The following is a 23,505-nucleotide window of genomic DNA, read 5'->3' as shown; positions in this document are numbered from 1 at the left end:
CGACTACTAGTCCTTGTTTTTCGTTTTTAAATACATATGTTCCATTAAAACTCAGTATCTCTTAGATTACAAATTGAGACAGGTGTTATCTACAGCTGCTATGCGCATGCATTTCATTATTTGCATCCAAAATACACGCTAATTAGAAACACACAGTGAAAAAACAAAACATATAAATAATTTATCACTTTGAATCAGAGTTTTGAAAACAACAATTGCATCAATTTTTAACTAACATGTCCTGTATTAAAACTAATATAAAAAAACTTTTGTCTCGATTTAACCGGGCATGAGTCACTCATGAAACTAATGCGCGTGGATGTCTCAATAAGTAAAATAAGCAAATCATTTAAATCACGGCCTGGTGATAATATTGCAAAAAGTGACCTTTGTAATCAATTAGATTCTTCGTTCCACCACGCCGCCAGATGTGCAACACCGACACCAAACATGCGTGCAACCTACTTAGCTTTCGCCTACTATTAATTGACTGACGTAACCTCAAACGTTAAACTAAAGCGCGGTCTTTGACGGTGTTTACTGCGAAAGTAGCACAGTCCGGAATAGAAGTTAATCGATTTTTAAACATCAGGTACTAGAATCAGGGAAATGGATTCGACACATGATTATCACTTTTTGGATTATTTTAAGAAGAAGAGGGTTAAATTAACTTTGACAAACTGCTCTTCGTATTTTGGGACAGTGCAGCGAATAAACCTTAACAGAACAGTCATTTTGGAAGAAGGTGACAAAATATATATCGGGTAGTTTATTTGTTGTTAAGTAGTAAGGTACAAGCTTTAGTTAAATTAAACGAGTCGGTTGTTTTTTGTTTGCTTAAAACAAACGTTTTAAGTGGGAGAAAGACGTAGGGTTAAATAATTGTGTCATGTTTTCTTTCTCTCTTTTTTTTTTTGGCAATGCTTACAGTTTTTGGGTCCAAAATCCTTTGACAAATGTAATACAACTCATTCACTAGTTATCTCACGGTTCATTGTCTCTTAAATTAAATACTTTATTCTGTCCATAGTTGTAGATGCTGAATCTGGAAGGAACCTGCAAGGAGTTAAACTTTTTTTTGGACATGAAATCCAAAATGGTGTGTTTTTAATTTACCATGAAAGTTTTCAACACGTCTCAAACAGCAGATGAGGACGAGGTTTAGTGGTACAGGATAACTGGTCATGTGATTCCATCTGTTAATGATCAGTTTCTAAAAAAATAACATAAGAAACAAATATTGCTACATAATAATAATAATAATAATAATAATAATAATAATTATTATTATTATTATTATTATTATTATTATTATTATTATTATTATTATTATTATTATTATTATTTATTTCTTAGCAGACGCCCTTATCCAGGGCGACTTACAATCGTAAGCAAATACATTTCAAGTGTTACAATACAAGTAATACAATAAGAGCAAGAAATACAATAACTTTTGTTCAAGCAAAGTACAAGTGTGACAAACCACAATTCAATAATACAGCAGATAATAGTGATAGTTACATCAGGATATGATTAAATAGTGATAGTTACATCAGGATGTGATTAAATACAAAGTACTACAGGTTAAACACTTGGCAGATTACAGTATTCTGAAGTACAGGATTAAATGCAGTAAAATAGGGGGCAGATAAGAGCAAAATAAAGCACATTTAAATGAAGGGTGATAGTGTCCCAGGATACAAACAGAGGAGTTCTACAGGTGCTGTTTGAAGAGGTGAGTCTTAAGGAGGCGCCGGAATGTGGTCAGGGACTGGGCAGTCCTGACATCTGTAGTGGCACAATAAATGGCCATTGTAAGTAAAATGAAATGTCACAACATCAAATGATCACTCAAGCACAATGAATCAGAATACTTTCATTAAAGTACTTTATTTCTGGGTAGTTAAATTTCACAATGTGTCTGCATGACTTTTGGTAGTTCCTGTATTTGCAGTGGAGTTCCCTTTTACCAAGGACCACAGTGGAAGGAGGTGCTCCACATCTGGTGATTATCGGTATGTAATGAAAAAAACTCCCTAAGTCAGTGGAAGGCGTAAATGGGTGCAAATGCACCCCACATCCTAAACAGTTAACTTTAAAAAAAAAAAAAGTGCTAGCAACAGGAAATGCCTTTTAAAACACAACATGTACACTACAAAAACAAATATTATATTGTAACTCAGCCTAACTCCAGTCTTTTCGTCCAAATATATATATAAACTTGTATACATAATAAAAAAAGAATGTCAGTCCAATACCACCGTTATTAAAGCTTCAAAGTCCTGTAGATGGAGACACATTTACTCCATCTACAGCCACACAATCGTGGTAGTCTAGTATTTGAAAGACATATTCATATTTTTTCACAAATGTCCAGTCTTCAAATATGAAAAATGTGTGACGGGACTGTTAGAATTCAGATTCAGAAATAAATGTGTATGTACCCTGTTTATTCTGCAGAGTCAGCCCAGCAGAGCGAGACTCGGACGTGCCCTGCAGAATCAAGGAGGGGCAGCTGACCGTAGCTGAGTTTCAGCCCTACAGAAAGAGTATGGGTGCGTTCACGGAGATCATTCTTAAAAGATCATCAGCTAAATTGGTCCGGTTCTGCACAGAATCTGTGCAGAATGATTTCTGTGATCGCACCCTATATGTGAGTCTAATTTTTAAATGGCGGCTAGAATACAGGGCAAGGTGTTTGTTACATTCTTATATTAAGGGGACTGTATTACAAATTTACATTAACTTTCCCTGTTATTATGTTCCCACCTTGCTTGGTACTATAAAGAGATACATATAATCTATGGAATGAAAATGCACTTGAATGCAATTGTGATTTATGGTTCTTTCAATAAATTGGCTAATAATACCAGTGTATTAATTCTCTGATTATAAACGACTACTGACGTCTGTACTAGCCTGCAATCACTATTATGACGATAGATCGCGCCTGATATTTCTGATTACAGACGCGATCTGACGTCTGTGGAATGAGAATGTTCAGTCTTTTTAAAAATATCTGCCGGTTTCAAAGTGCTCTGACGGTTTCAAGTAGGCAATGCAGTGAAAGCTTATTTGTTAAAAAATGTCCATTCGATTTACCGTTCTGTCAGAGGCTGAAAGGCAGAACTTAATAGCGCAGCAGCAAAATGCCAACTCTATGAGCAAAACCATCTCTGATCTTGCCATCCTCATATCATACTTGGCAGAGATCAAAGAAAACAACAGCACAGTCTGTGCTGCAGCATCACCTAAAGGCCATTCACAGGAAACACAGTTACAGCCTACAGAGCATTTTTGGGCATAACTGTATTCATAATTAGTCAGCGTTCCATTTTATGAACGCTCTGATTTTAGCCAAATGAAAAAGCCAAGACGAATTGTAGTTGATTCTGACAGCGACTAATTATTATAAAAAAGTAATTTTTGTTTGCTATGTGATTTTTAGTAAAGACAAATGTAGTTTAATTTTATTTGTGTGTGTCTTTTTTAGTGCTGGTATTATATAAAATAAAATACAAGGTACTGTACATAATTCAGATTATAAAAAGCCACCTCAGAGTTCCGTGACATCTCCGAGGTCTCTGCCCGCATCCTTGCCCTTTGTGATGTCACGAAACTCCTTGGTGGCGTTTTACAATCTGATTATGTACAGTACCTTGTACTTTATTCTCTATTTAGCAAAATAACAAACCCTGGGATTAAACTTGAATTATAGTGTAGTTTTAAAAAAATACCAAATAACTAAAACTATGATAACTGTTCGCAATTGTTGTATGCTAACGCTTCAGTTATCAGATATCTTTAGTCATTTTTTTTTAAAATTATCTTTTATTTATTAAATATTCAGTAATTCCAATTTAATCTTAGGGTGAAATAGTTTCTCTGTTTTTCAGATGACGAAGAGGAAAATGTCGACTTTGTGGTTATAGATCAGTTTCAAGAGAAATTTGGACCTGCCGTAAGTACTGCTTGTTTGCCAATAAATCGGTGAAATAAAATATATTTTGTAATTATAGGAAACCTATCCAGGATTTAAAATAATCAAAAACAATTAGCTAAAAAAATCTATTTTATTGGAATTATTATTAGTTAAAAAAAAAAAAAGTAAGAATAAAATAAATGTTGATATTTATGAAACAGTTTCATAAGGATTGCAATGAGGTGCCAAAATAATTCATTGGTTAATTTATAAACAGTATGGTTAATTAATTTTTAAAATGGTTAATTTATTTTTAAGATGATTCATTTATAAACAGTGTGGTTGGGACATTAAATGGAACTGTGAAGGCCCCCTTGGGCTCCTCCTTACTGGCATTCCATATAGACGTATAAATAAACACATAGTGTGATTGGATGCTCGTCCTTTTCCAAGAAAATGACTACTTTAGTATCTCACATTTGCCATCTGAGTATTAGCATAAACTTTCCATAAAAAGGCTAAAATGATGAGGCATTATTTTAAAACTACTTAACACCGGTAATAATAATAATAATAATAATAATAATAATAATAATAATAATAATAATAATAATAATAAAGCATGTCTAATACTGTAATTATTTTGCTCATATACTCTAAAACATCCCCCAATCCATTACAAGCCTTTCTACTGGAGCACAAGCCTCCCTATACTTACACATGGCGCTTATATGTACGATTATAAAGTAGCTTGAAATCATTTTGAAGGGCTTGCTTCAAACTTGCTGGCGAATCCTGATGTGAAAAAGGCAATGTCAGATGCATTGGACAACAATTTTAACATCGTAAAATTAAATGAATCATCCTGTTTATAAATGAACCATACTGTTTATAAATGAACCACACTGTTCGTAAATGAACCATACTGTTTATAAATTGACCATACTGTTCGTAAATTAACCATCTTAAAAATAAATTACCATAGTGTTCGGAAATTAACCAATGAATTATTTCCTGAACAACACCTCATAGATTGCACTCCTTTAATATTCTGCAGTCATCTTTGGGGAACATATCAAGATAAGTTTTGTGTGGAGTTCAAGCTTTTTTAATCTGTCCGCTCCCTGTAGATCATTCACATTCAGAATCAGCGAGTGATTGGAGTTGGGGTTGATGGGGTTGGCTTCTCTCAACATGAAAGGGTCTGCTGGATGCAGGTACTGTAAGTCAAAAGGATAGTTAGTTAAGCCATTCATTCCATTGAGGAACATGAGCCATCGACAACACATCACTCGACTTTGGGCATGCACCATCAGTTGTTTCCATGTGTAGCCTGCTGCCTCCATCTCTGATACTGTGTCTGTCCGCCAGGTGATTCCTGGTCTCCCTCTTTCCCTGGGGATGCCACTGGAGAACCTGCTTTGTGATGCTGGTTGCTGGTTTCCTCAATGTGTGTCCGATCCATCACCACTTTCTTTTTCTGATCTGCTGTTTCATTGGTTTTTCTTGTACTCTCTGCCATAGTTCTTTGTTTGATATCTTTTCTGGCCACCATATTCTGAGTAACTCTTCACAGGCATCTATTTACAAATGTTTGGATGTTGTTGAGCATGGCCTTAGCTGTTCTCCAGGTCTCTGCACCATATAACAGTACTGCTTTTACATTGGAATTGAATATGCAGAGTTTTGTAGTTGTTGAAATGTCTCTCGATTTCCAGATCTTGTTTAGCATGATGAAGGCTGCCCTACTTTGCCGATTCTTGCTTTGACATCTGTATCTGTACCACCTGTTGTGTCAACAATGCTGCCCATGTATGTGAATGAATCTAGTTCTTCTATGTATTGCCTTGTATTATCACTGGATTGGTACTTCTTGTCTTAATTTTCATGATTTTCGTTTTGTTACTGTGAATTTTAAGTCCTGTTTTTGCAGATGTTGTTTCTAGAAGGATGCGATTCTGCAACCTTGTGGCTGTCAAGCATTCTAAAGCTTTTTCTCATAAATATTTTTAGATCTCTACAAAGAATCAGATTTATCTGTTTGACATTCTGCTGCTCGGGGCACGAGCATTTAAGAATGGGCTGACAAGGATTCTGGAAGATAGCAACATATTAAAGGTTTGCAAGACATTTTATAAAACCTTAATACAAACATTAATAAAATAATGCTACTAAAATAATTAATACAAATGAAGGGAGAAAAAATTGTCAAGTGAAACATGTAAAATATTGTAAAAGTCACAGATGAAAATAGTGGTCTCAGTAAATTTGCTTGTTGCTGATGTTTAGTGGGACACAAGTCAAGATGACAAACACTAGGGTTCTAATTGTTAATCTGTTTTTTTTCCTGTGTAGGTGATCCATGATTGTCGAGGTATCTCAGGCTGTTTGTACCATCAATACGCAGTTAACCTGGCCAACATCTTTGATACACAGGTTAAAAAAAAAAATTGTATCCAAATCTTTTAACATGTCCAACACTGCCTACCTGTATGGAGGTCTAGGTAAGATAGCTTGAGTCAAAACTGCACAGCTGCATTGGTCAGAAAGCGATGTGCTGTCTGATTCAGTTATCTTTCATTGTGGGAAGTTGTTGATTCCTGAGGACAACCATGGTAGCAGATTGAGTTATGAGTTGTTTGGTAGCCTGATTGCGCAGCAGTCACTGTGTCACTGGCCTAAATAGGGCTCTGAGACAGTTTGTCTCGCAGGTGTCAAAAATTGATGGGCAGTGTATATCAACACTGTTTGAAAGGTTTTCCATTTCATGTGTCTGTCAGTCAGTGCAAAGGACCCTCAATATTTTTTGGAGATCATGTTTATTTCAAAATGGTGCTCTTGATAGCAGTCTTGCTTTACTGCAAATATAGGGATGTCTACAGGGCTACAGCCTGTGCTGAATTGCAGATAGACACTTATTTTATAAGCTGTCAGTCAGCCGACTAGCCAGTTGTAGTTTTTTTTTGCCAAGGATTATCAGAAAACAGCAAACCTGAGGAGTCCTCATATTGTCTGTTGTCTCCCCAGGTTGCAGACGTGATGCTCTTCCACATGGAAACGGGTGGCTTCCTACCAGAGCGGGTCAGCACTCTTGAGGAGTGCATTATCCGCCACCTGAAAATAGCCTCGTTCCGCCTCTCATCCTTAAAGCTGAAAGCACAGCTAGCTGAGGTACGCAATCTGACATTGTTTCAAATCAAAAAATAGTTGAGATGGGTTCTAGTGGGGCTAGACCTAGGCAAATTCACTCCCTCCTCCAGAGGCCTGGGTTTGAAGCTGGCAAGTTAAATTAGTTTGATTATCTCATCTTTGCCCCCAGTGGAAATTAGTCCACATCAAAAAACCTTCACACAATTGGGCACAATTCAGCACAATCAGCTTTGAGGAAAAGCTGTCATAATGCATACTGGCACCGTGCCTGATTGTAGCCAGTGCTGTTGTCGTTCAACTTTCATAAGCACTAAATTCACAATTTGTTTGTGTTTTTTGTTGGTAAAAACAAAAACTGATTATTATTCTAGTGTAGCGATGAATACAATTCTTATGATTTTCAGCAACAATAGTGTAGTACTCCCTTGCTTACAGTGCAATCTGTGCCTGTCCTTTACTACTAAATCTGGAGAGCTTTGATCAGGCACATTTAGTTCCTGTCTGCCATCTCCACACTTCCAGGACCCTGCTCTACTACACATCTCTTGTTAATGTTGGTGCTAAACTGCAGCCCGATCACTCTGGTCTGGGTTTGCTTCATATTCAGGAGAACAGTGAGGTGTGGTACATGCGTCCTTCCCCGGTCTCTCTGCTGAGAGCGATGGCCTTGTCAGTGATTCATCTGCAGCCCCTGCGCCTGGTCCTGCTGGACGCACTGATGTCCGACTACATCAGCCTGGTGGACACCTACCTGAGCGTGTTTCGGGAGGAACCTGTTGATATCCAAACAGGCAGTCAGGTAGTAAACACTTCAAAATACATTAGAAATCTGACAAACTTCAGCAATGTATTGACACATTACCCCTGCCTTGTGTTGTCAGCACTGCATGAGTAGTATTCTTAGAAACCTTTTGTGTTACAGTGACAGGTTTGCTGCCTATTGTAACCCACCCAGACTGGCACCCCACTCCTGTTTTTTACTAAATATCTTTGGATCCCTGAATAATTGTCTTCTCTCAAAAATAGGTCAAATACTTTAATCAGCAAGACCTTCCACAGCTACAGTAGAAACACACATATTTCCATTTACTACCAAAGCAGAATGAATAGATGGGATGTTTATATCGCAGAAAATGTGTCTCTGCAACAGTGACCCCCAGACAGGTGTTGCTTTGTATGTTTTTCTAATCTTGGCAGTCACCATTGCAAAAAATATATGCAAACAAGTGACATGCAAAAAATGATATGCAGATTATATATATATTTTTTTAAGTACAGTCAAGAGTCATTAACTACAGAAATCGTTTTTCCAGTCGTGTCAAAAAATCGTGTAAGCATGGTAGCTTCATAGAATTGGAAACTAGCCTCTTTCAAACTGTAAAATGTTGTTTTTTGCACAGAATACCAGCCTTGAACTTCCCAAAGAGCTTCAGGAGCTGGAGTTCATGCAGAAACAACGGCGAGAGTGGGCTCTGGAACACTACAAAGTGAACGAAGATGGTCTCCTTGTCAGGTCTGACCCCAAACCTCTTAAGAAATCTCCAGGGGGCAGTGCACAGCCTCTTAGTGTAGATAGACCACAAAGCCATGAACCCCCTGTTGTGGAAGCAGACGCAGATGCTGAAAGCATTGCAAGTCTGGCGGAGAAGGACCCAACTGAAATACACAAGCCCATGACGCAAAAGAAAAATGAGCCCTCTGACCAGGATCAGGGCGTTAGTTGTGTCTCCAAGAAATCTGAGCAACCTGAAGTTGAGATCAGTGAAGCTGCAGATGAATTTAAGGGGGCTACTGAAGCAAGCGGGTGGGATTACGTCAACCTGGAACAGAGCTCCACTCATACCCTAAAATCAGGGATTTCTGAAGGATCCCCGAAAAGCAAAAAATTCCAGTCTCCTGTGAAAGATCCACTGACAGATGCCCATTTCATCTCAAGAAGATAGCAGACCATTGGAGATAGTATGCTCTGGGATTGCTGAGATTTCTGAAGAGTCCCATGGAGATAAGAAACCCCAGGTCACCAGGGAGGATGCACAGGCAGGGTTAACAGTTTCTTCTCTAGAAGAAAGCAGTTCAGAGGTGGTTGTGAGTCCAGGCATTGCAAAAGCTCATGGCGTAGCTGAAGAAGACCGTGCTTCACAACCAGCAGGAAGAGGACTCTTTTTTCAGAAACCAGCATGCAGCTCACTCCCTCTGAATTTATCCTTTGGACATTGAGAGCTGAGCCTTGGTCTTCCTTCAGAAAGCAGTCTGCATTTGTAGACCTGTACTTGCAGTTCAATGTGTTGGTTGTTATGAGAGGAGACACTGGTCTAGCATTGGCGGCCAATATTGTTGAATTAAGTTTGGTTGTTTTAAAAAGAAAAACCCTCAGCTCAGTGGGTTTTTAAATGTTAGGGTCAGCATTCCTTTAGTATGTTTATATAAATGTGTTTGTTGTCACCAGTTTAATCCCATTTGCTGATTGGCAGTGTCTTATTTTTGAGCAAGAATTGTCTTGCAGTAAACAGAAAGGCAGTCTAAGTTTGACTCTTGCAGTGTAACATTTGTTACATGTTCCAAATTATTATTATTTTTTTTCAGAAGCATTTCTTCAGTGATATTGCCCTAAAGTCTAAGATTATCATTCATACAGTTAAAATGTAAAATGCATTATAATCTTGTTATGGCTGTTTGTAAACAAATTGATTATATGCTAGGGGTTTTGTAAGAGTGGCATCTTACAGGATAGTTATTTTTCTTGAATTGTAAGTGCCTGTTGAACACATAGTGGCAAACTATCCTGCAATGTGCTAAATATTTCTACATTTTTGACCAGTGAATGCTACTTTCATTGGAACCCATGAACAGTTTAATGGCATTGAACAGGAGGTGGCAGCAGATTGCTGAGAGGGAAAAAATCTAAAATTATTTTCAAGGATCACTTTTGGTACTCGCAATTATATGTTACTGTTACCAAAGCAACTGAAGCTAAAACAGATTTCATTTGGTAAGATAGCAACATTTTGATGGTAAACAAAAAGATTGAAATTTTCATTTTGGGAAGAAAAAAAAAATCTGCTATTTTGTAATAGAAACTTTTTCAAAACACAGAATGTAAAATACCTGAAAGGAGCGGTATTTAAATTAGACTGAAAAGCAGTTTCAAGTGTATACTTTATGCAGTGGCTTGTTCTTTATTTGAGTAATTGTATTATTTGCATTATGTGTGGTTCACTTTGTATGAAGTCAGATATGATTTAGAATATTGTTCAAATGTTGCAAGAAATCCTTTATTAAACAGTTGTTATCTTTTGTCGCTCTGTAAATACTTGCTTGAAAAGGTCTTTGTCTATGTTGAGTGCTATGGTGAGACACTGAGGATAAATAACTACTCATTAGGTAGCTTTCTATTTATCTTTCTATTTGCTTTCTATTTATCGTTTATGTGATCAGTAATACATTGCAGAAAATGCATAGATTGGAGAATATCTTGATGTGAGTAAAAATGTGGACATGTTCTTTTGCATCTTACTTTGATTGCAGTTGAATCAATATTGGGTTTATTATAGCTTCTTGTGGTCACCCAAAGCTTTTTCTTCCCCCCAATAGTAAAATCAACAGAAACAGAGCTTTAAATGGTACACAGAAAGGTTAAGGGGGGCTTTAGAAATGCTCAAGCTGCCTTGAATCTAAATTGACTGCACTAGAAAAGTATTTCCAGCTGTCAAAACTAGCGGATTTTATGTAAACATGCTGTAAATTTCAAGACACAGGTCGTTAATAATGTATGGCAGATTGGTTAAAATGGGTATACTGACAAATAATCTAAAGATTATATATTGTTTTATGGTTCACCAGTGCTGTTGATATATGTTACCTTCTGTGAAGAATTCCACCTATATATGTAGAGAGAGAGAGCTAACAGTTTGGCTGAGGGAATTCATGATTTCAACAAAATATAACTCAACTTGCTGTTTATTTTTGTGATAATATCAATGTGCGTCATGCATCTTACAGCAAGAGTGAAGCCAGACACCATGGCATTTAAAAGCATTTACATTTAAAAAAATAAAATAAAAAAGAACCATCTATGGATGTGATTTGGAGCTGAGATTTTCATTTTTCTTGCCTTGTTCTGGTACCAAACTGTTTTCTTAAGCTTTCATCTTACAGGGTTATTTAACATGAAGTCAGTTCATTCCTGTAGAATATGAAAGGCTGCTTCTTTTCCTTTTGTTATTAAACAAACCTGAGAACCTACAATATGTAGGCCACACTTTTGTGCAACCAGGCAGTCCCTCACACCACTCATGTAATTTGTTGTTTCCTTCCATGATGCCTCACAGGAACGACACCCTTGTATACAATGTTTTTTCTTGGTAGAAGATTTTATCTGCCGTCACACAAATTGCCTTCCTATCAGTAGCATTAAATGGGTCATTTCTGGAGGATAACCTGATGTTTAAAGTATATTTTCTGAGTGAATTCAGAACAGTGGTTCTGGATAATTGAAATGGCTTATGAAAGCTAAAAGCATGGCTGTGTTTGTGATAATTTCAGCTTGTTGACAGATGCTAAGTAGGTCTCTTCTTGAAGGTCCTGCCTTTCCTTTCAGCCACAATAACACTTAGCAAGCCTGGCTTCCTGTTTCTCAGTGCGCCAGGCTGGTGAGGAAGGATCTGAGCGATGGTCACACGATAGTCTCAGTTTCCTACCTTCCCAAGCTCACAAACTCCATGTGTCTCATTTTGTGGGAAGCTTACCTTTCCATTCATGCTGCAGAAGAGGGGGTGTAGATCTGTTGCCTGTACAGTAGCTGCACAGTATGTTACTTTTTTGTGGCTAATTCTCAAAACTTTATTTTTAACTTTAATTAGAACATTTTTGGCTTATATGGAAAAACGTGAAGTAACTTTGTGAAGCTTTTTCAAACCAATCTATTTTAATGCTTTGTGTAGGGCCCAAGTGTTCCTTGAGCCATCGGAATGTATTTTCACTGCCCCAAATCAGCTACCACGTCTGCAAATACAAGTCCCTCTCCACCAATTTACTGTTTCTCTGTTTCCAAACTTGCAGTAATTGAGAGAGACTTTTATTACACAATAGCTCGCAGCCATTTGACATTCAGGTGTCATAACAGAGGTTTGTTACAGGTAGTTAAATGACTTCCGGAACATTTCTTTATTTGATTACTGACCCAGTACATCATGGTTTTAACATTTTTCTTAACCCCTTCTGAAGATTTTTTTTGAACAATACTCCATAAGCAGCAACACTATACAGTAAAGTAGATTGCTTGTGGCATGTGCTATATTAATGTAACAGGATACAACTTTTTTGCAGTACTGGTGAAATAATGAATATTCAATATAGGCTATGAGTTAGATTTAACATCACCTTTGATGCCAATGTTAAAGAAGCCAAGCAAGTAGTGAGAGGAGAGTTGCTGCATTATTAACAAGCTGTGCGTGTATCCCCCTCCCCTCCCCCCCTTTGTGATTTAATGCTACACAAATGTTATTATATGATCCCATTTTATTTACTTTCTAAAACAATAACTTATTCTGACTCCAAATGCGGTCATTTTAGTTACTATGTATGGAACTAGAGGCAGGAGTGCTTTTAAAATGGGTCATGGTTCCTTAGCAACCAGAAAGTTACTTGACCAGTATTAGGTTACAGATCAGTTTATAATTAATGGCATGTTATGAATTATTTATTAAAGGGTAGGATGGCTTACACTACAGTGTTCCCTCCCTTACTTATGAGGAGTGTCAATTGCAATCGGTTTCATGGTTTTCCAATTCTGCACATTTAACGTTATTACCACCTTTACAGTTCATGCTCTTTTAAGACATGCACTAGAACACGTAGGTCGTAATGAAAGTAATTGATGTGAAGAATAAAAAAAAATGCATGATGGCTTTATTTACATTTGCAAATCATCTCCAATGATAGCGGCCAAAAATGTAGATGAGCCTCATTCCTAAGTGCTGTTCTGAAGTCCTGCTTCCCACAGTGAGGGGATAGTTTATTTATTTCAGTAATAAGCAGGAAACTGTGTATTACTAGCATTTCAACTTGGAACTGGTAACTCTCGGTCACAAAGATTTGATTAAAAGAAGTCTGTGTGTATCGTCACAGTGAAAAAGGCACAGAACACTGTCGACTTGACTTAGTTTCTTAAGTTTTACCTTAGGATTTTGATTGACTGTTGTAAAGTTATGGGCAATGTTTGCTTCCCTCAAGCTTTCCCTAGAGGGACCCTTTTAAGGGTTTAGGGAGCAGTTCCGTCTTTCAAAAATGACCTGCTTTAACCACCACGTTTAACTGGTAAAACATTGCTAATGTAATGTGAAGGGACCTGTACTAGTACCTTAGTAAACACAAAGTAAAATAAGCATTTGTTAGACTCAAAATTGTTGCAGCCAATATTTAAAATTAGTAAAAGTAATAAAAGAAAATGCTATATGACCTACTTATATAAACACTACTGCTCTATAGGTTTTACTCAAGGGACTGCATGGGGATTGCTAAAGAAAGATGAGTGGGGGATGAGTGCCATCCTGACTCGGTGTATGTGTTTCTGCCAGATTGGATTTCTGCAGTTTACAAGGAAGATGAAATTTTAATAACAGTGAGCTTCATTATTGTTGCATGAGCTTGCTTCAGGAATCTTTATTTTTGCTCCTTTTCTACCAGCAGGGGGCAGCAGCTACCACCATCCTGCTAGCAGGAAATAATTAATTTCCAGGATGGCCTCAGTGAAGGTGAGATGCCTGGAAATAACTCATTTTGATGGTGAACTTAAGTAAGTCATTCACACAGGATGCCAGTGGCTCAGTCGGTACATCTGTGTTACTTAGCGAAGCACAGGGATACTACAAATCTGTGCATTGTTGGATGCCAAGTCAGAAATCTGAAGTAAGGTCATGGTCCTCGGATACGCAGTGCCTATTCAATTTAAATATCCTCTTGGTTTATTTCCTTCCTATCTGATTCCTTAAAGTAGCTTCAAAGAAGGGGTGTATGCACAGGTTGGTTGTTGACAGCACAGGACTGTAGTGTTAAGGTGGTGAGATTGATTCCTTGCACTCCCTTTTCCTGCTCACCAGTTAACGCAAAATCTCCATCGTAAAATCTTCAGGAGTACTAATTATCATCAGGTGTATCAAAAAAAGAACATTTGTCACAATTTGTCTACCTAAACATTTTTTTCTTCAGTATTACTTTTAAGGGGTACTATCGTAGAAAGGCTTACTGATTAACCTCAGGTCTGTTTAAAATGATCAGTAGAAAGCAACAACCACCTTTCTCTGATACCAAAATCTAAGCTCAGAAAAAAAAGAAAAAGATGCAGTTTATACCAATAACCTTGCCACTGATTCATGACATACATCAACCTCCAGCAGCATGAAGTTCCTTGCTGTTGCCCAATTCCTATTGAATAAATTAATTAATGATACTGGGACTTTATTAATAATAAGCATTAATAAAATGTGTTTTATCAAGGGGCGACGACTTAACATCTTCCTTTGTTGTCTACACAATAACCATAGTTTGGGGATTTTTAATATTTAATGACTGGTACACACTGTGGTATTGAATAATACAGGCAGCAGCAAAGGGGCCTCTCAGTAGCATTTAGGGAGAGCTAAACGGGGGGAATAGTAATGGTCCCAACTTCCCCCATCTCCCATCTGTTTTCCGTAGGCTATAAATTACTGCGTTGCTGTCGTCTTGTCTATGTCCAACTCTCCTGTCCCTTCAGTATAATAAGATTAGTGTTTGATACGCTGCTTGTCATAATCAGCAGGGTATTAATATTTAATATGGGAACAAGACTCACAGGTCCAGATGGCCCCATTCAGGTAGCGAAAAAATGAGCACAAAACACAGCCATGAATATTTGACGAGGCTGGAGTAAAGGTATGCTTGTTTCGAACTCGGATGACAAGGGTTGGGTTTCATGCACTAGAAAAGAAAAGGACAAGTCTGATGAATAAGGACAGGGCTTTCAGTAAAATGAGATGGCTGTCATCCCTGCTTATTGAATGCTATTTTTAGTTAATAATTTAGGAAAATGGAAAAATGGAAGACAGGAATATCATTTCAGATGCTATTTAAGATTTTATGTATTTATTTGGCTGATTTTTTTTTTTTTTTATGATTAATTGAAAGGGAACATTTTACAGTAAAAGAAATATATAACCTGCTATTCTCCAGCATTGAAATAAACTGATAATATGTGTGCTAGTGTTTTTGTTTTTATGAAATGTGAGTCTCCTATGTCTGTCATTATTGGAGGCATTAGCACACAGAAGGTAGTACTGAGATGACCTGCACCTCAGATGTGTGGTGATAGCCAAGTGACAATTGCCTGTGGTTGAAATTAATTTGAGTGCTCAATTTTTCCAGGCCATTTTATTGGGTTCACTGGGCACCACCATCCTCGTTTACAAGATAAAGTGTACGTATTTGCAATCCCCCAGACACTCATGGGACTCTTTACTTGAAGGTTGTGATTTAAAATATACCACAAATAATTTATGCTCAGGCATATACTGTACATTGCAGTACAATTTCCCCAGAGCCTGTTATAAATGTGGATAATTATGTATTTCTTTTTATTCTCTGACACCTCTATACCACCCCACCGGTTTCTTACTGATTTATTGCAATACAGTAAAGACTGGAGAATTTGAACCACCCATATACATTTTGAAGTGTTCATTCGTGTTGTTTTGCAATTAATAGTTTTTATTCCCCTAGCATTCAGAAACAAATCTGTATTTAAAATGATAAGCTGTGTTAGAGGTTAAACATTATCCAGACAGTTATAATTTTGTCTTAAGTGTTTAGGCATTATAACATGCATGCAGAATGTGCTTCTTGTTAGGGGTTATCTAAGTGGTTACCAACCTTCCAAATATGGTTTACAATTAGCTAATACATTATTTGTAAAGAATATAATTTACATCTAGAGCTATAAAAAAAAAATACAATAAAAAACGAGCAGTAAGAAGTGGATGAAAACGTGAGCGATTGTAAATTGTTACCCACCTTGTAACACAACTAACAATAGTGAAACTGGTGAAAATGAAGAGTACGTGCAGAGGGATTCAAGGAGAGAAGATGGTGATTATTCACCAGGTCCACAGGCACATACATACTGTATCAATGAGTGAGTTAAAGCATGCCAGTAGAGATCCCCCTCTAAACTCAAACAGAATGCTGTTACATGCACACAATTAAAAATCATAGTTTTCAATAACGTAATTCTAAGTTCAAGTCATGTACATTTCTAAAAAACATATCTAAACATTGTTAGTGGGTTAACTGTTCCAAGTCCTATAATGACTGTATTCAGAGACAGCACTTTGCTCATTTACATGCACTGGATTACACCACGCATTTGTGCTTCTGCTTGATGAATTGAACATTATCTGTTTGTGTTTTAATAAACAGTTGTTCAAACGGGAGTCCTTCTGTTGAAAAGTCAGTGACATAATTGGAAGTGCAATGCCATTCATTCAATAACTGTCATGCTTTTGTTTACACTGTAAACCTAATAAGAATGTGTGCCACTATTCACTTCACAGTATGGTTGGAACAGTAAATGTTGTATTATTGATATTTTTAGTTTTGAGTAATAATAGTTTTGAGTACACTCATTCTTCCACTATATGGCATTTAGCTAGTATTTCATTGATGTTTCTTTGATCCCTACACTTTTTTTTTTTTTTAATATATAAATTTAGAGTGACCAATTATTTAATTTATTTTCCCCCAATTAGAAATGTCCCCACACAGCACGGACGTTCTGATAGCATAAGATCTCACAAGACAGAATCCCTTTTATGCCGAGCAATCCAGAGCAGAGGTGGGCGGGCTACTGATCCTGGAAGACAGAGATCAGCCCTGTTTCTTATCCACTCTGAGTATGCTCGGTGTCTGGCCAGTAGGGGTCACTGTTGCATGATGAGGAGAATAAGTCCCTGCTGGTTTCCCATCCCCACCCCTGGGAGCGTCCGAGCCAATGCGATGCCCCCTTCGGAGTCCCCAGCAAAGTTTGGCCTTTTTGCACAGCCTGGACGTGAACTGGCACTGTCCAAGCTTTATGACTCACCTTGCGCTCCCCACGGCAGCGCTTTAACTGGATGAGCCACTCGAGGACCACCTCTCAACTTTTTTTTTTTTTAATTACTGTGTGTGCGCCAAAATATATTTTCTTTTGCCTTCCTGTTCTTTCCTTTGTCTCCTCTCCTTTTTCTAATCTGTTTTGTCCCTGGGAGGTGCTTCCATGTTGCTACAATGAGATCATGACTGTGCCTTCAGCTCTACATTGGTACATATTTAAAACGTCACTGTCCACTTTCTTAACACACTGTACGGTGTCTAAATGAGGATAATGTAACAGGCCGGAAAGTTACTGACTTTTATAAAGTCGATGAAATGGCCACTCCTGCAATAATCTGTCTCAGGCTGATTTACTAGCTGGTGACCTGATGAAGGAAATACCTGAATAAACAACCACTTAGTGCTGTAGTAGAAAATGGCAGGGCAAGGTGAAGTCTGCATGGGGAGCAGTGAACAGAAATAGGCAGCCTTGAGGGATATGATCTCATCTGGTTAGGTGTGGTGATTTCAGTGGATGGTGTATAACACACCATCTTTCTATTCTCCTCTAGGAATAGGAGCCAGTAGGTTGGGCAGGCCTGCAGCACCTGCTTGCATAAGGGTCACTAAAAACCCTAGACTCACAAGAAAGACTACTGTAGCTGGAGCAAAATAAAATACACTCTACACTGTATATTTGTATTTCCATGTATTTAATCATTGACATCTGCATTAAATTACTTCTGCTTTGAGGCTAGAGTAGTACAATACATTCTCCTTAGAATGGAGGGTACAAACTAGCCCCGTGCCCTGCTGGACAACACCACCTATCAAAGGTAGCATTGATTATTTAAAAGATTGACACTTAATATCTCAGCCAATGAGAGCAGGAGCATGGTAATCAAAGTATCATAGTCAGAAATGGTGTCGGAAGCTTGATGGGTACACATTACAGCCACCTGTTAACGACTGAACACATGGTTGGTTGGTTGTTTGTTTTTTGTTGATGACGTCAGTGCCTTCTGATGTAAAGCTTGCAAACTGAGGACTTTCTGTAACCAAGTACGGTACAAATACCATCTCCAATGAAATGACATGTTTCTACAGTTACAGTAGCTATAACCACTTTAACCACTTTAACTACTGAAATATCAAATTACCAGGAGAATGAAAATAGCCTGTATCACCCATTACACATATGTGTCATATAAAAATAAGCTTACATGAATACCTTTTTCCAGCAGTGTTTACCTTATTTAATGTATTATAATATATCCTGATGAAAATCTTTGGTCAAGAGCTTTGTATTCATGTAAGTAGCTCCACATGTCATTGACTTGCTTTGTTATGTTTCCTTTACCATGTTATGGTGTCTGCGATCATTCGGAGTGGTTCTGGGTTCTGTTGCTCCCACATCAAGTTATTATCATTGTTCTGTAAATCTGCCTTTCCTGGCGTTAACTTGCTTTGAGCTTGTCTGGAGAGTCCTAAGTGTCAGGACTGAACAGCCCCAGCTTAATCTACATTTCTGTAGACAAAGAGAGTAGGTGTGTTGTCAGAGTTGAAAGGTAACATTATCACAGGATTTGAATATAATGAGCAAGGCTGTTCAGTCCTGGGTCTTAGGATTCTCCAGGTAAAGACAGATTTAGAGAAAAATAATAACTCCTCACTGAAGCAACAATCCAGATCCACCTAGAATGAATGCAAACACCATAGCATACCGGTAGTAAGGGGCATTTTAAAATGAAATTAAAATTACATTTGAAGCTACTCTGGAAAGTATTGGTTATCACTGTTTTAACCAAGCTATTTGAACAGACAAATATAAATACAACTGGCTGATATCTAGGTAGTGCCAGAGCCTGATGTCATAGCAAACACTTGCAGCCAACTTTAATATAAATCCAAAGGATTTATAAAACATGCTGGCAACTGAAGCCTTACAACAGATGGATGACAGCTTTTTGTAGTTTCTACTGTATGAAAACAATGCTTGCCCTTGTTGTTTCAATATGGAAAAACTGTACACTCAATATAAATTGAAATAGATATCAGATCCTTCTCTTATAAAAAACACACACCTGTAATACCTTAAGAATTAGTTTTAGGTGTGTTTGAGGTCTGGGAAACCTGGCCATATAGCTTCTAAACTCTTTCAGTGATCATACATGCTGTACTTGGTGTGCATATAATCAATCTGTGAATCAGAACAGTCACTGTCTGTGATAACTTCCTGTGGTTTAGTGTAATGCTGTCACTATGAAGAGCATGCAGAGTGGGGGTTTCTCTGGGACCTTATCGCAGCTTTAGGAATGTATGCTTTGATCATAGTGTTGTTATGTACTTGTATGATACTGTAGGTCTATGTGTTTTTTGTTACAGAGTTTTTTATTATTATTTTTTTTAATCATCCTTATCATTTCCTGCATTATGGAGGTGCCTCCACCGGCACAGTTCTCTGGCTTATGGGAAAAGACCAGCAGGGACTTGTTAAAGGAATGCTTGGAAGATAAGAGGAGAGATACAGGATGAGTGCAGACATGGACATCATATTCTAGTCTTCACTTCGTGATTTAAAAGCTGGTAGTAATGTAAAAAAAAAACATTTAAAATGTGAGGTCATCCCAGCCCTTTATTACATTAGCATTCACCATGCCTCGTATTGTTGTAAACCATTGTCAATGGTGCTATTAATTCCCTTTTGTCATTTTGTGGGAGTTGCGCTTCTGCAAAAATGAATAATGAATCCTTTTCTGTGCTAATTCAAGTGTACAACAATGGGATTTGAAATGAAAATCGAGGAACCAGTGCTGAAGTGACAGCATGTTGGCTGGTATGTGTGTACTGGTTTATTACTTGTAAAATCACAGGTCAAACTGAGGTTTTGAACTGTATATATTATTGAAAAATGGCAGGATGTGTATGATAATATATGATGGGAAAAGTTAAAAATTGATGACACTGTCTACTTTTGCAGCGTATTGCAGTTGAGATATATCTTATTCTCATCTTAATGAACACTTCAAACCTTTTTGATGCTTATTTATCCCAAGACAGTTTGATCAAAGTCAAGCAGACAACAGAAAAAGTGGTAGAGTATTGAAATGCAGTATCTTTGAGATACGAGTACCCATATATGTAATGTCACCATTCCAAGATAAAAGAATAGCAGAATATATAGTAAAGCTTTGATTAAAAAAAAAAAAAAAAAAAAAAAAACATAGCTATAGTAAAGCCTCCATAGTGTAAATGTAGGAGAATAAGTAGAAATAAAACTAGCTGCCACCAAGCCTGAATAGCAATAAAAAAATGCAGTTGTGTTGTTCTGGCTGGGGTGCTAGTAAACGTAGAATTCCTAATCAACTATTAATCTACTGGATGAATATTTGTTACCTTGAAACCGACAGATGGTACAAAGCACTTGAGGTAATGAGCGCAAAAGATAACATCTCTCCATTTGCATATTAAACAGCAGTCAAACAGGTTTGATAGTGCAAGCCTCCGATCAGCAGCCCAGCAGCATGCGTAGCATCTGGAAGCAGTGAGCAGCTGAGTGACACACTGAACTCAACATTTAGAAGGGGAATGGTTCAACACAATTCCTGCCTTGCGTTACTCACAAAGCTAGGCTAACTTTAGTTTTTTTCAATATTGTTTTGGTTAATCCCCCCGCCTCCCCCGGACGCAGAATAACCCCTAGCATACCTGTGCAGTTGCCACTTGAGAGATAGCAAGAGAGATTGGGTTAGTACAATCTCCTGTAATAAAACACATTGGTAGCCCATTATAGCATCATGGTAATGTATGCTGCAGTAGCAGAACCACTTTGAAATATTGCATTGCCTTTGCTGTTAATTCTGAAGGTAAAACTGTGAAAACCACTCAAGCTACATACATGTCATGGCTAATACACTGGGATTGTAATGGTATTCCAATGGTATTTATATGTACTACGAGTAACAATAGATACTGGCAGGGGCTTATTCTGTCACTGCTAATATACAGTAAAGTATCTGTCGTGTCCCATGCATAAACCCGATATTCCACAATTCATAACATTTTTATTTAACACTGTACATTAAATTAATATCTCAGTATTCTCTAAAGTCACAGATTAGTTGTGCATCTAGCATATGGCTAGGGAAGTGATGGTTCATGTTTAGTTTTCTAATGGGTGTACCGACACATTTATATTGTACAAAAAAGAATTGCGCTTTAAACAGAGCTCCATAATTTGCATAAATGGCCTCAAAGTGGCAATTGACATGAACCCATTATTTAATTCATTTTACTTTCCTGTGGAATTGTTGCCAAAAAAATCTTTCAATTTGAATTGGAAATGAAAAAAACAGGAACTCAAGAGCCTATAAGCAGGGTGTGCTTTTCAATTAAAACAAGCATGTCAGTGAAATTTAAAAATTCAGAATTAGGGCTATCGGTAACATGAAAAAGTAATTCACCACGACTTATAGCCACTGTATGCACATGTACAAAGTTTGACGTCCTGACCACGCTTCATTACATTTAAATAAGCACTTCTCCAAATATATGTCCAAACATGATACACTCAGTTTGTGCTAAAGAAGGAGAAATGAGGTTCTCTAGATATATGAAAATCTCAAAAATTACATACAGAAAGACAGTCAGACAGAGAAAAACAACCTCTGCATGCCCCGAGATTATGATATGTCCATAGCACGCTTTGTCGTAAATGGACAATATATATATATATATATGCAACAACTCTAAAGTATAATATTCATATGTCATGGAAAAAATGCTTACGTTATCACCTCACTGTAGAGAGAAGCCTTGAGTGTGCTGGTGCTCCCAATTCATACTGAGTACTGTATAGGGCTCACATTGCACTGGAGTGTGATGCTTACAATGAATTTAACACGCTGTTATGGGATCACTCCACAGCTGTGGGCTATTACAAAACAAAGCAAACAACACTGGCTTACAGCTGATTGCTGTTTCAATGATCTGTTTTAGCACCATCACTTTTGTATGGCACATTAACTATCAAATAACTTCAAACTCTATAACATAGAGGCAATTGGAACAGCAGAAGTAAGGCTTTTTAAAGCAGTTAAGCACAGCATTCACGGCCCATTACCCAGTCATTTCAGATACAGTCTAGACGGAAAGTTCTTACTTTTTAAAAGTGACTAAATACGCTTCCAGGGACCCTGATAACTTTCCACCCTCTAATCGCTATTATTAATTATTTCAAAGAGGACATTGCAATGGGTTTAATAATGTTTTGTACATTTTTATAATAGCTGTCTACAGCTGTACATTATTATGTCCTGTATAAGCTTACATATACTCATGTGATACTGTACTATTTAAACATAGTGTTGTTTGTCTATCATGCTCTGTGGTATGTTTGGGACTGCATGTCTGGAAATTTTATTGAATAGCATACCAGGGAAATAATGTTTAGATTGCAGCTACAGTACCTTTGCAGATCATGAAACTAGTTTGGTTACATAATTTAATTGTGAAAAATGTTACTGGTAAGTTAAATTTTATGCCAATTCATTGGAGCAACGTGACTTAAGAAACATGCACAAACAATCACAGCACACTAAAGCATATTGCAGTAATGCTGTGATTATCTTGTGTATGGTAGATATTAGACTCCTTTGGAGTAACATGTTATATATGAAAAACTCTGCTATCAATTCTAGCTGTTCCAAGCAACCAATGTTGGTTATTCGTTGATTTTCAGGGAGTGGCATAAAGGAGGTAGTGCATCTAAGGCACTACTTGAGATCTGTAACTGCTTGTCCAAACTAGCCGGTCTTATTTGTATAGTAGTTAACATCTTGGCTGGCAAGGTACAGAGACATATTGTAACGTGTGGTCTGTTGTTACTCTTGTGATTTCAAATAATCAGACCTGCCTATATCAAAGCCGCTGGAAACAGTAAAACAGAATATTTTATAGATATACTTTGAATATCCATTTTAAATGACTTGCAATGACAGACTGGGTGACAAGTGATGGACAGAACTATGCGAGAAAACAACTGTTGGGTAAAAACAGACAAGTAATTGTCCTAATCTACATGTGTGATGCTTGGCTCATACAACAAGATAGCACACAAACATGACTGTAATAATAGAACAGTGTGCTATTTTGTACGGAACCCCTAAAGGGACATGGTGTGAATTAAAAAAAAAGGTGGTTAGTATCGAGATAGTGCTAATACTAGTAAGAGATTGTGGTAGCCTCATTTGATTTTCTCTTCTTTTGTAATGTCTTCAGTCTTTGCATTACTGTCTCTTTGTTAGATGAGCCATCATTCTGCATTGCAGTTG

At 37.4% G+C, this 23,505-nt stretch overlaps 1 protein-coding gene across 1 annotated transcript; it reads left to right on the top strand.

The window, feature by feature from the left end:
• The first annotated feature begins 609 nt into the window (after positions 1-609).
• Positions 610-9,169, top strand: LOC117963948 (piRNA biogenesis protein EXD1-like). Its single transcript, XM_058992179.1, has 11 exons — positions 610-745; positions 1,031-1,099; positions 1,955-2,015; positions 2,461-2,555; positions 3,897-3,961; positions 5,053-5,139; positions 5,936-6,040; positions 6,278-6,358; positions 6,950-7,093; positions 7,680-7,871; positions 8,473-9,169. Exons 1-11 carry the CDS (start codon positions 610-612, stop codon positions 9,013-9,015), a joined length of 1,578 nt encoding a protein of 525 aa, XP_058848162.1. The 3' UTR covers positions 9,016-9,169.
• The last annotated feature ends 14,336 nt before the right edge of the window (positions 9,170-23,505 follow it).

Source organism: Acipenser ruthenus, chromosome 18 (assembly GCF_902713425.1).
Source record: "Acipenser ruthenus chromosome 18, fAciRut3.2 maternal haplotype, whole genome shotgun sequence".
NCBI classification, from domain to species: Eukaryota; Metazoa; Chordata; class Actinopteri; order Acipenseriformes; family Acipenseridae; genus Acipenser; species Acipenser ruthenus.
This window is presented reverse-complemented; position numbering and strand designations above follow the sequence as displayed.

What these genes read in the sequence shown, in the direction of transcription:
- LOC117963948 (XM_058992179.1), top strand. Translation starts at nt 610, where the DNA reads ATGGATTCGACACATGATTATCACTTTTTGGATTATTTTAAGAAGAAG. An exon ending in AACAGTCATTTTGGAAGAAG is followed by an intron (nt 746 to 1,030) that starts GTGACAAAATAT and finishes TTCTGTCCATAG; the next exon opens with TTGTAGATGCTGAATCTGGA. An exon ending in AAGAGAAATTTGGACCTGCC is followed by an intron (nt 3,962 to 5,052) that starts GTAAGTACTGCT and finishes CGCTCCCTGTAG; the next exon opens with ATCATTCACATTCAGAATCA.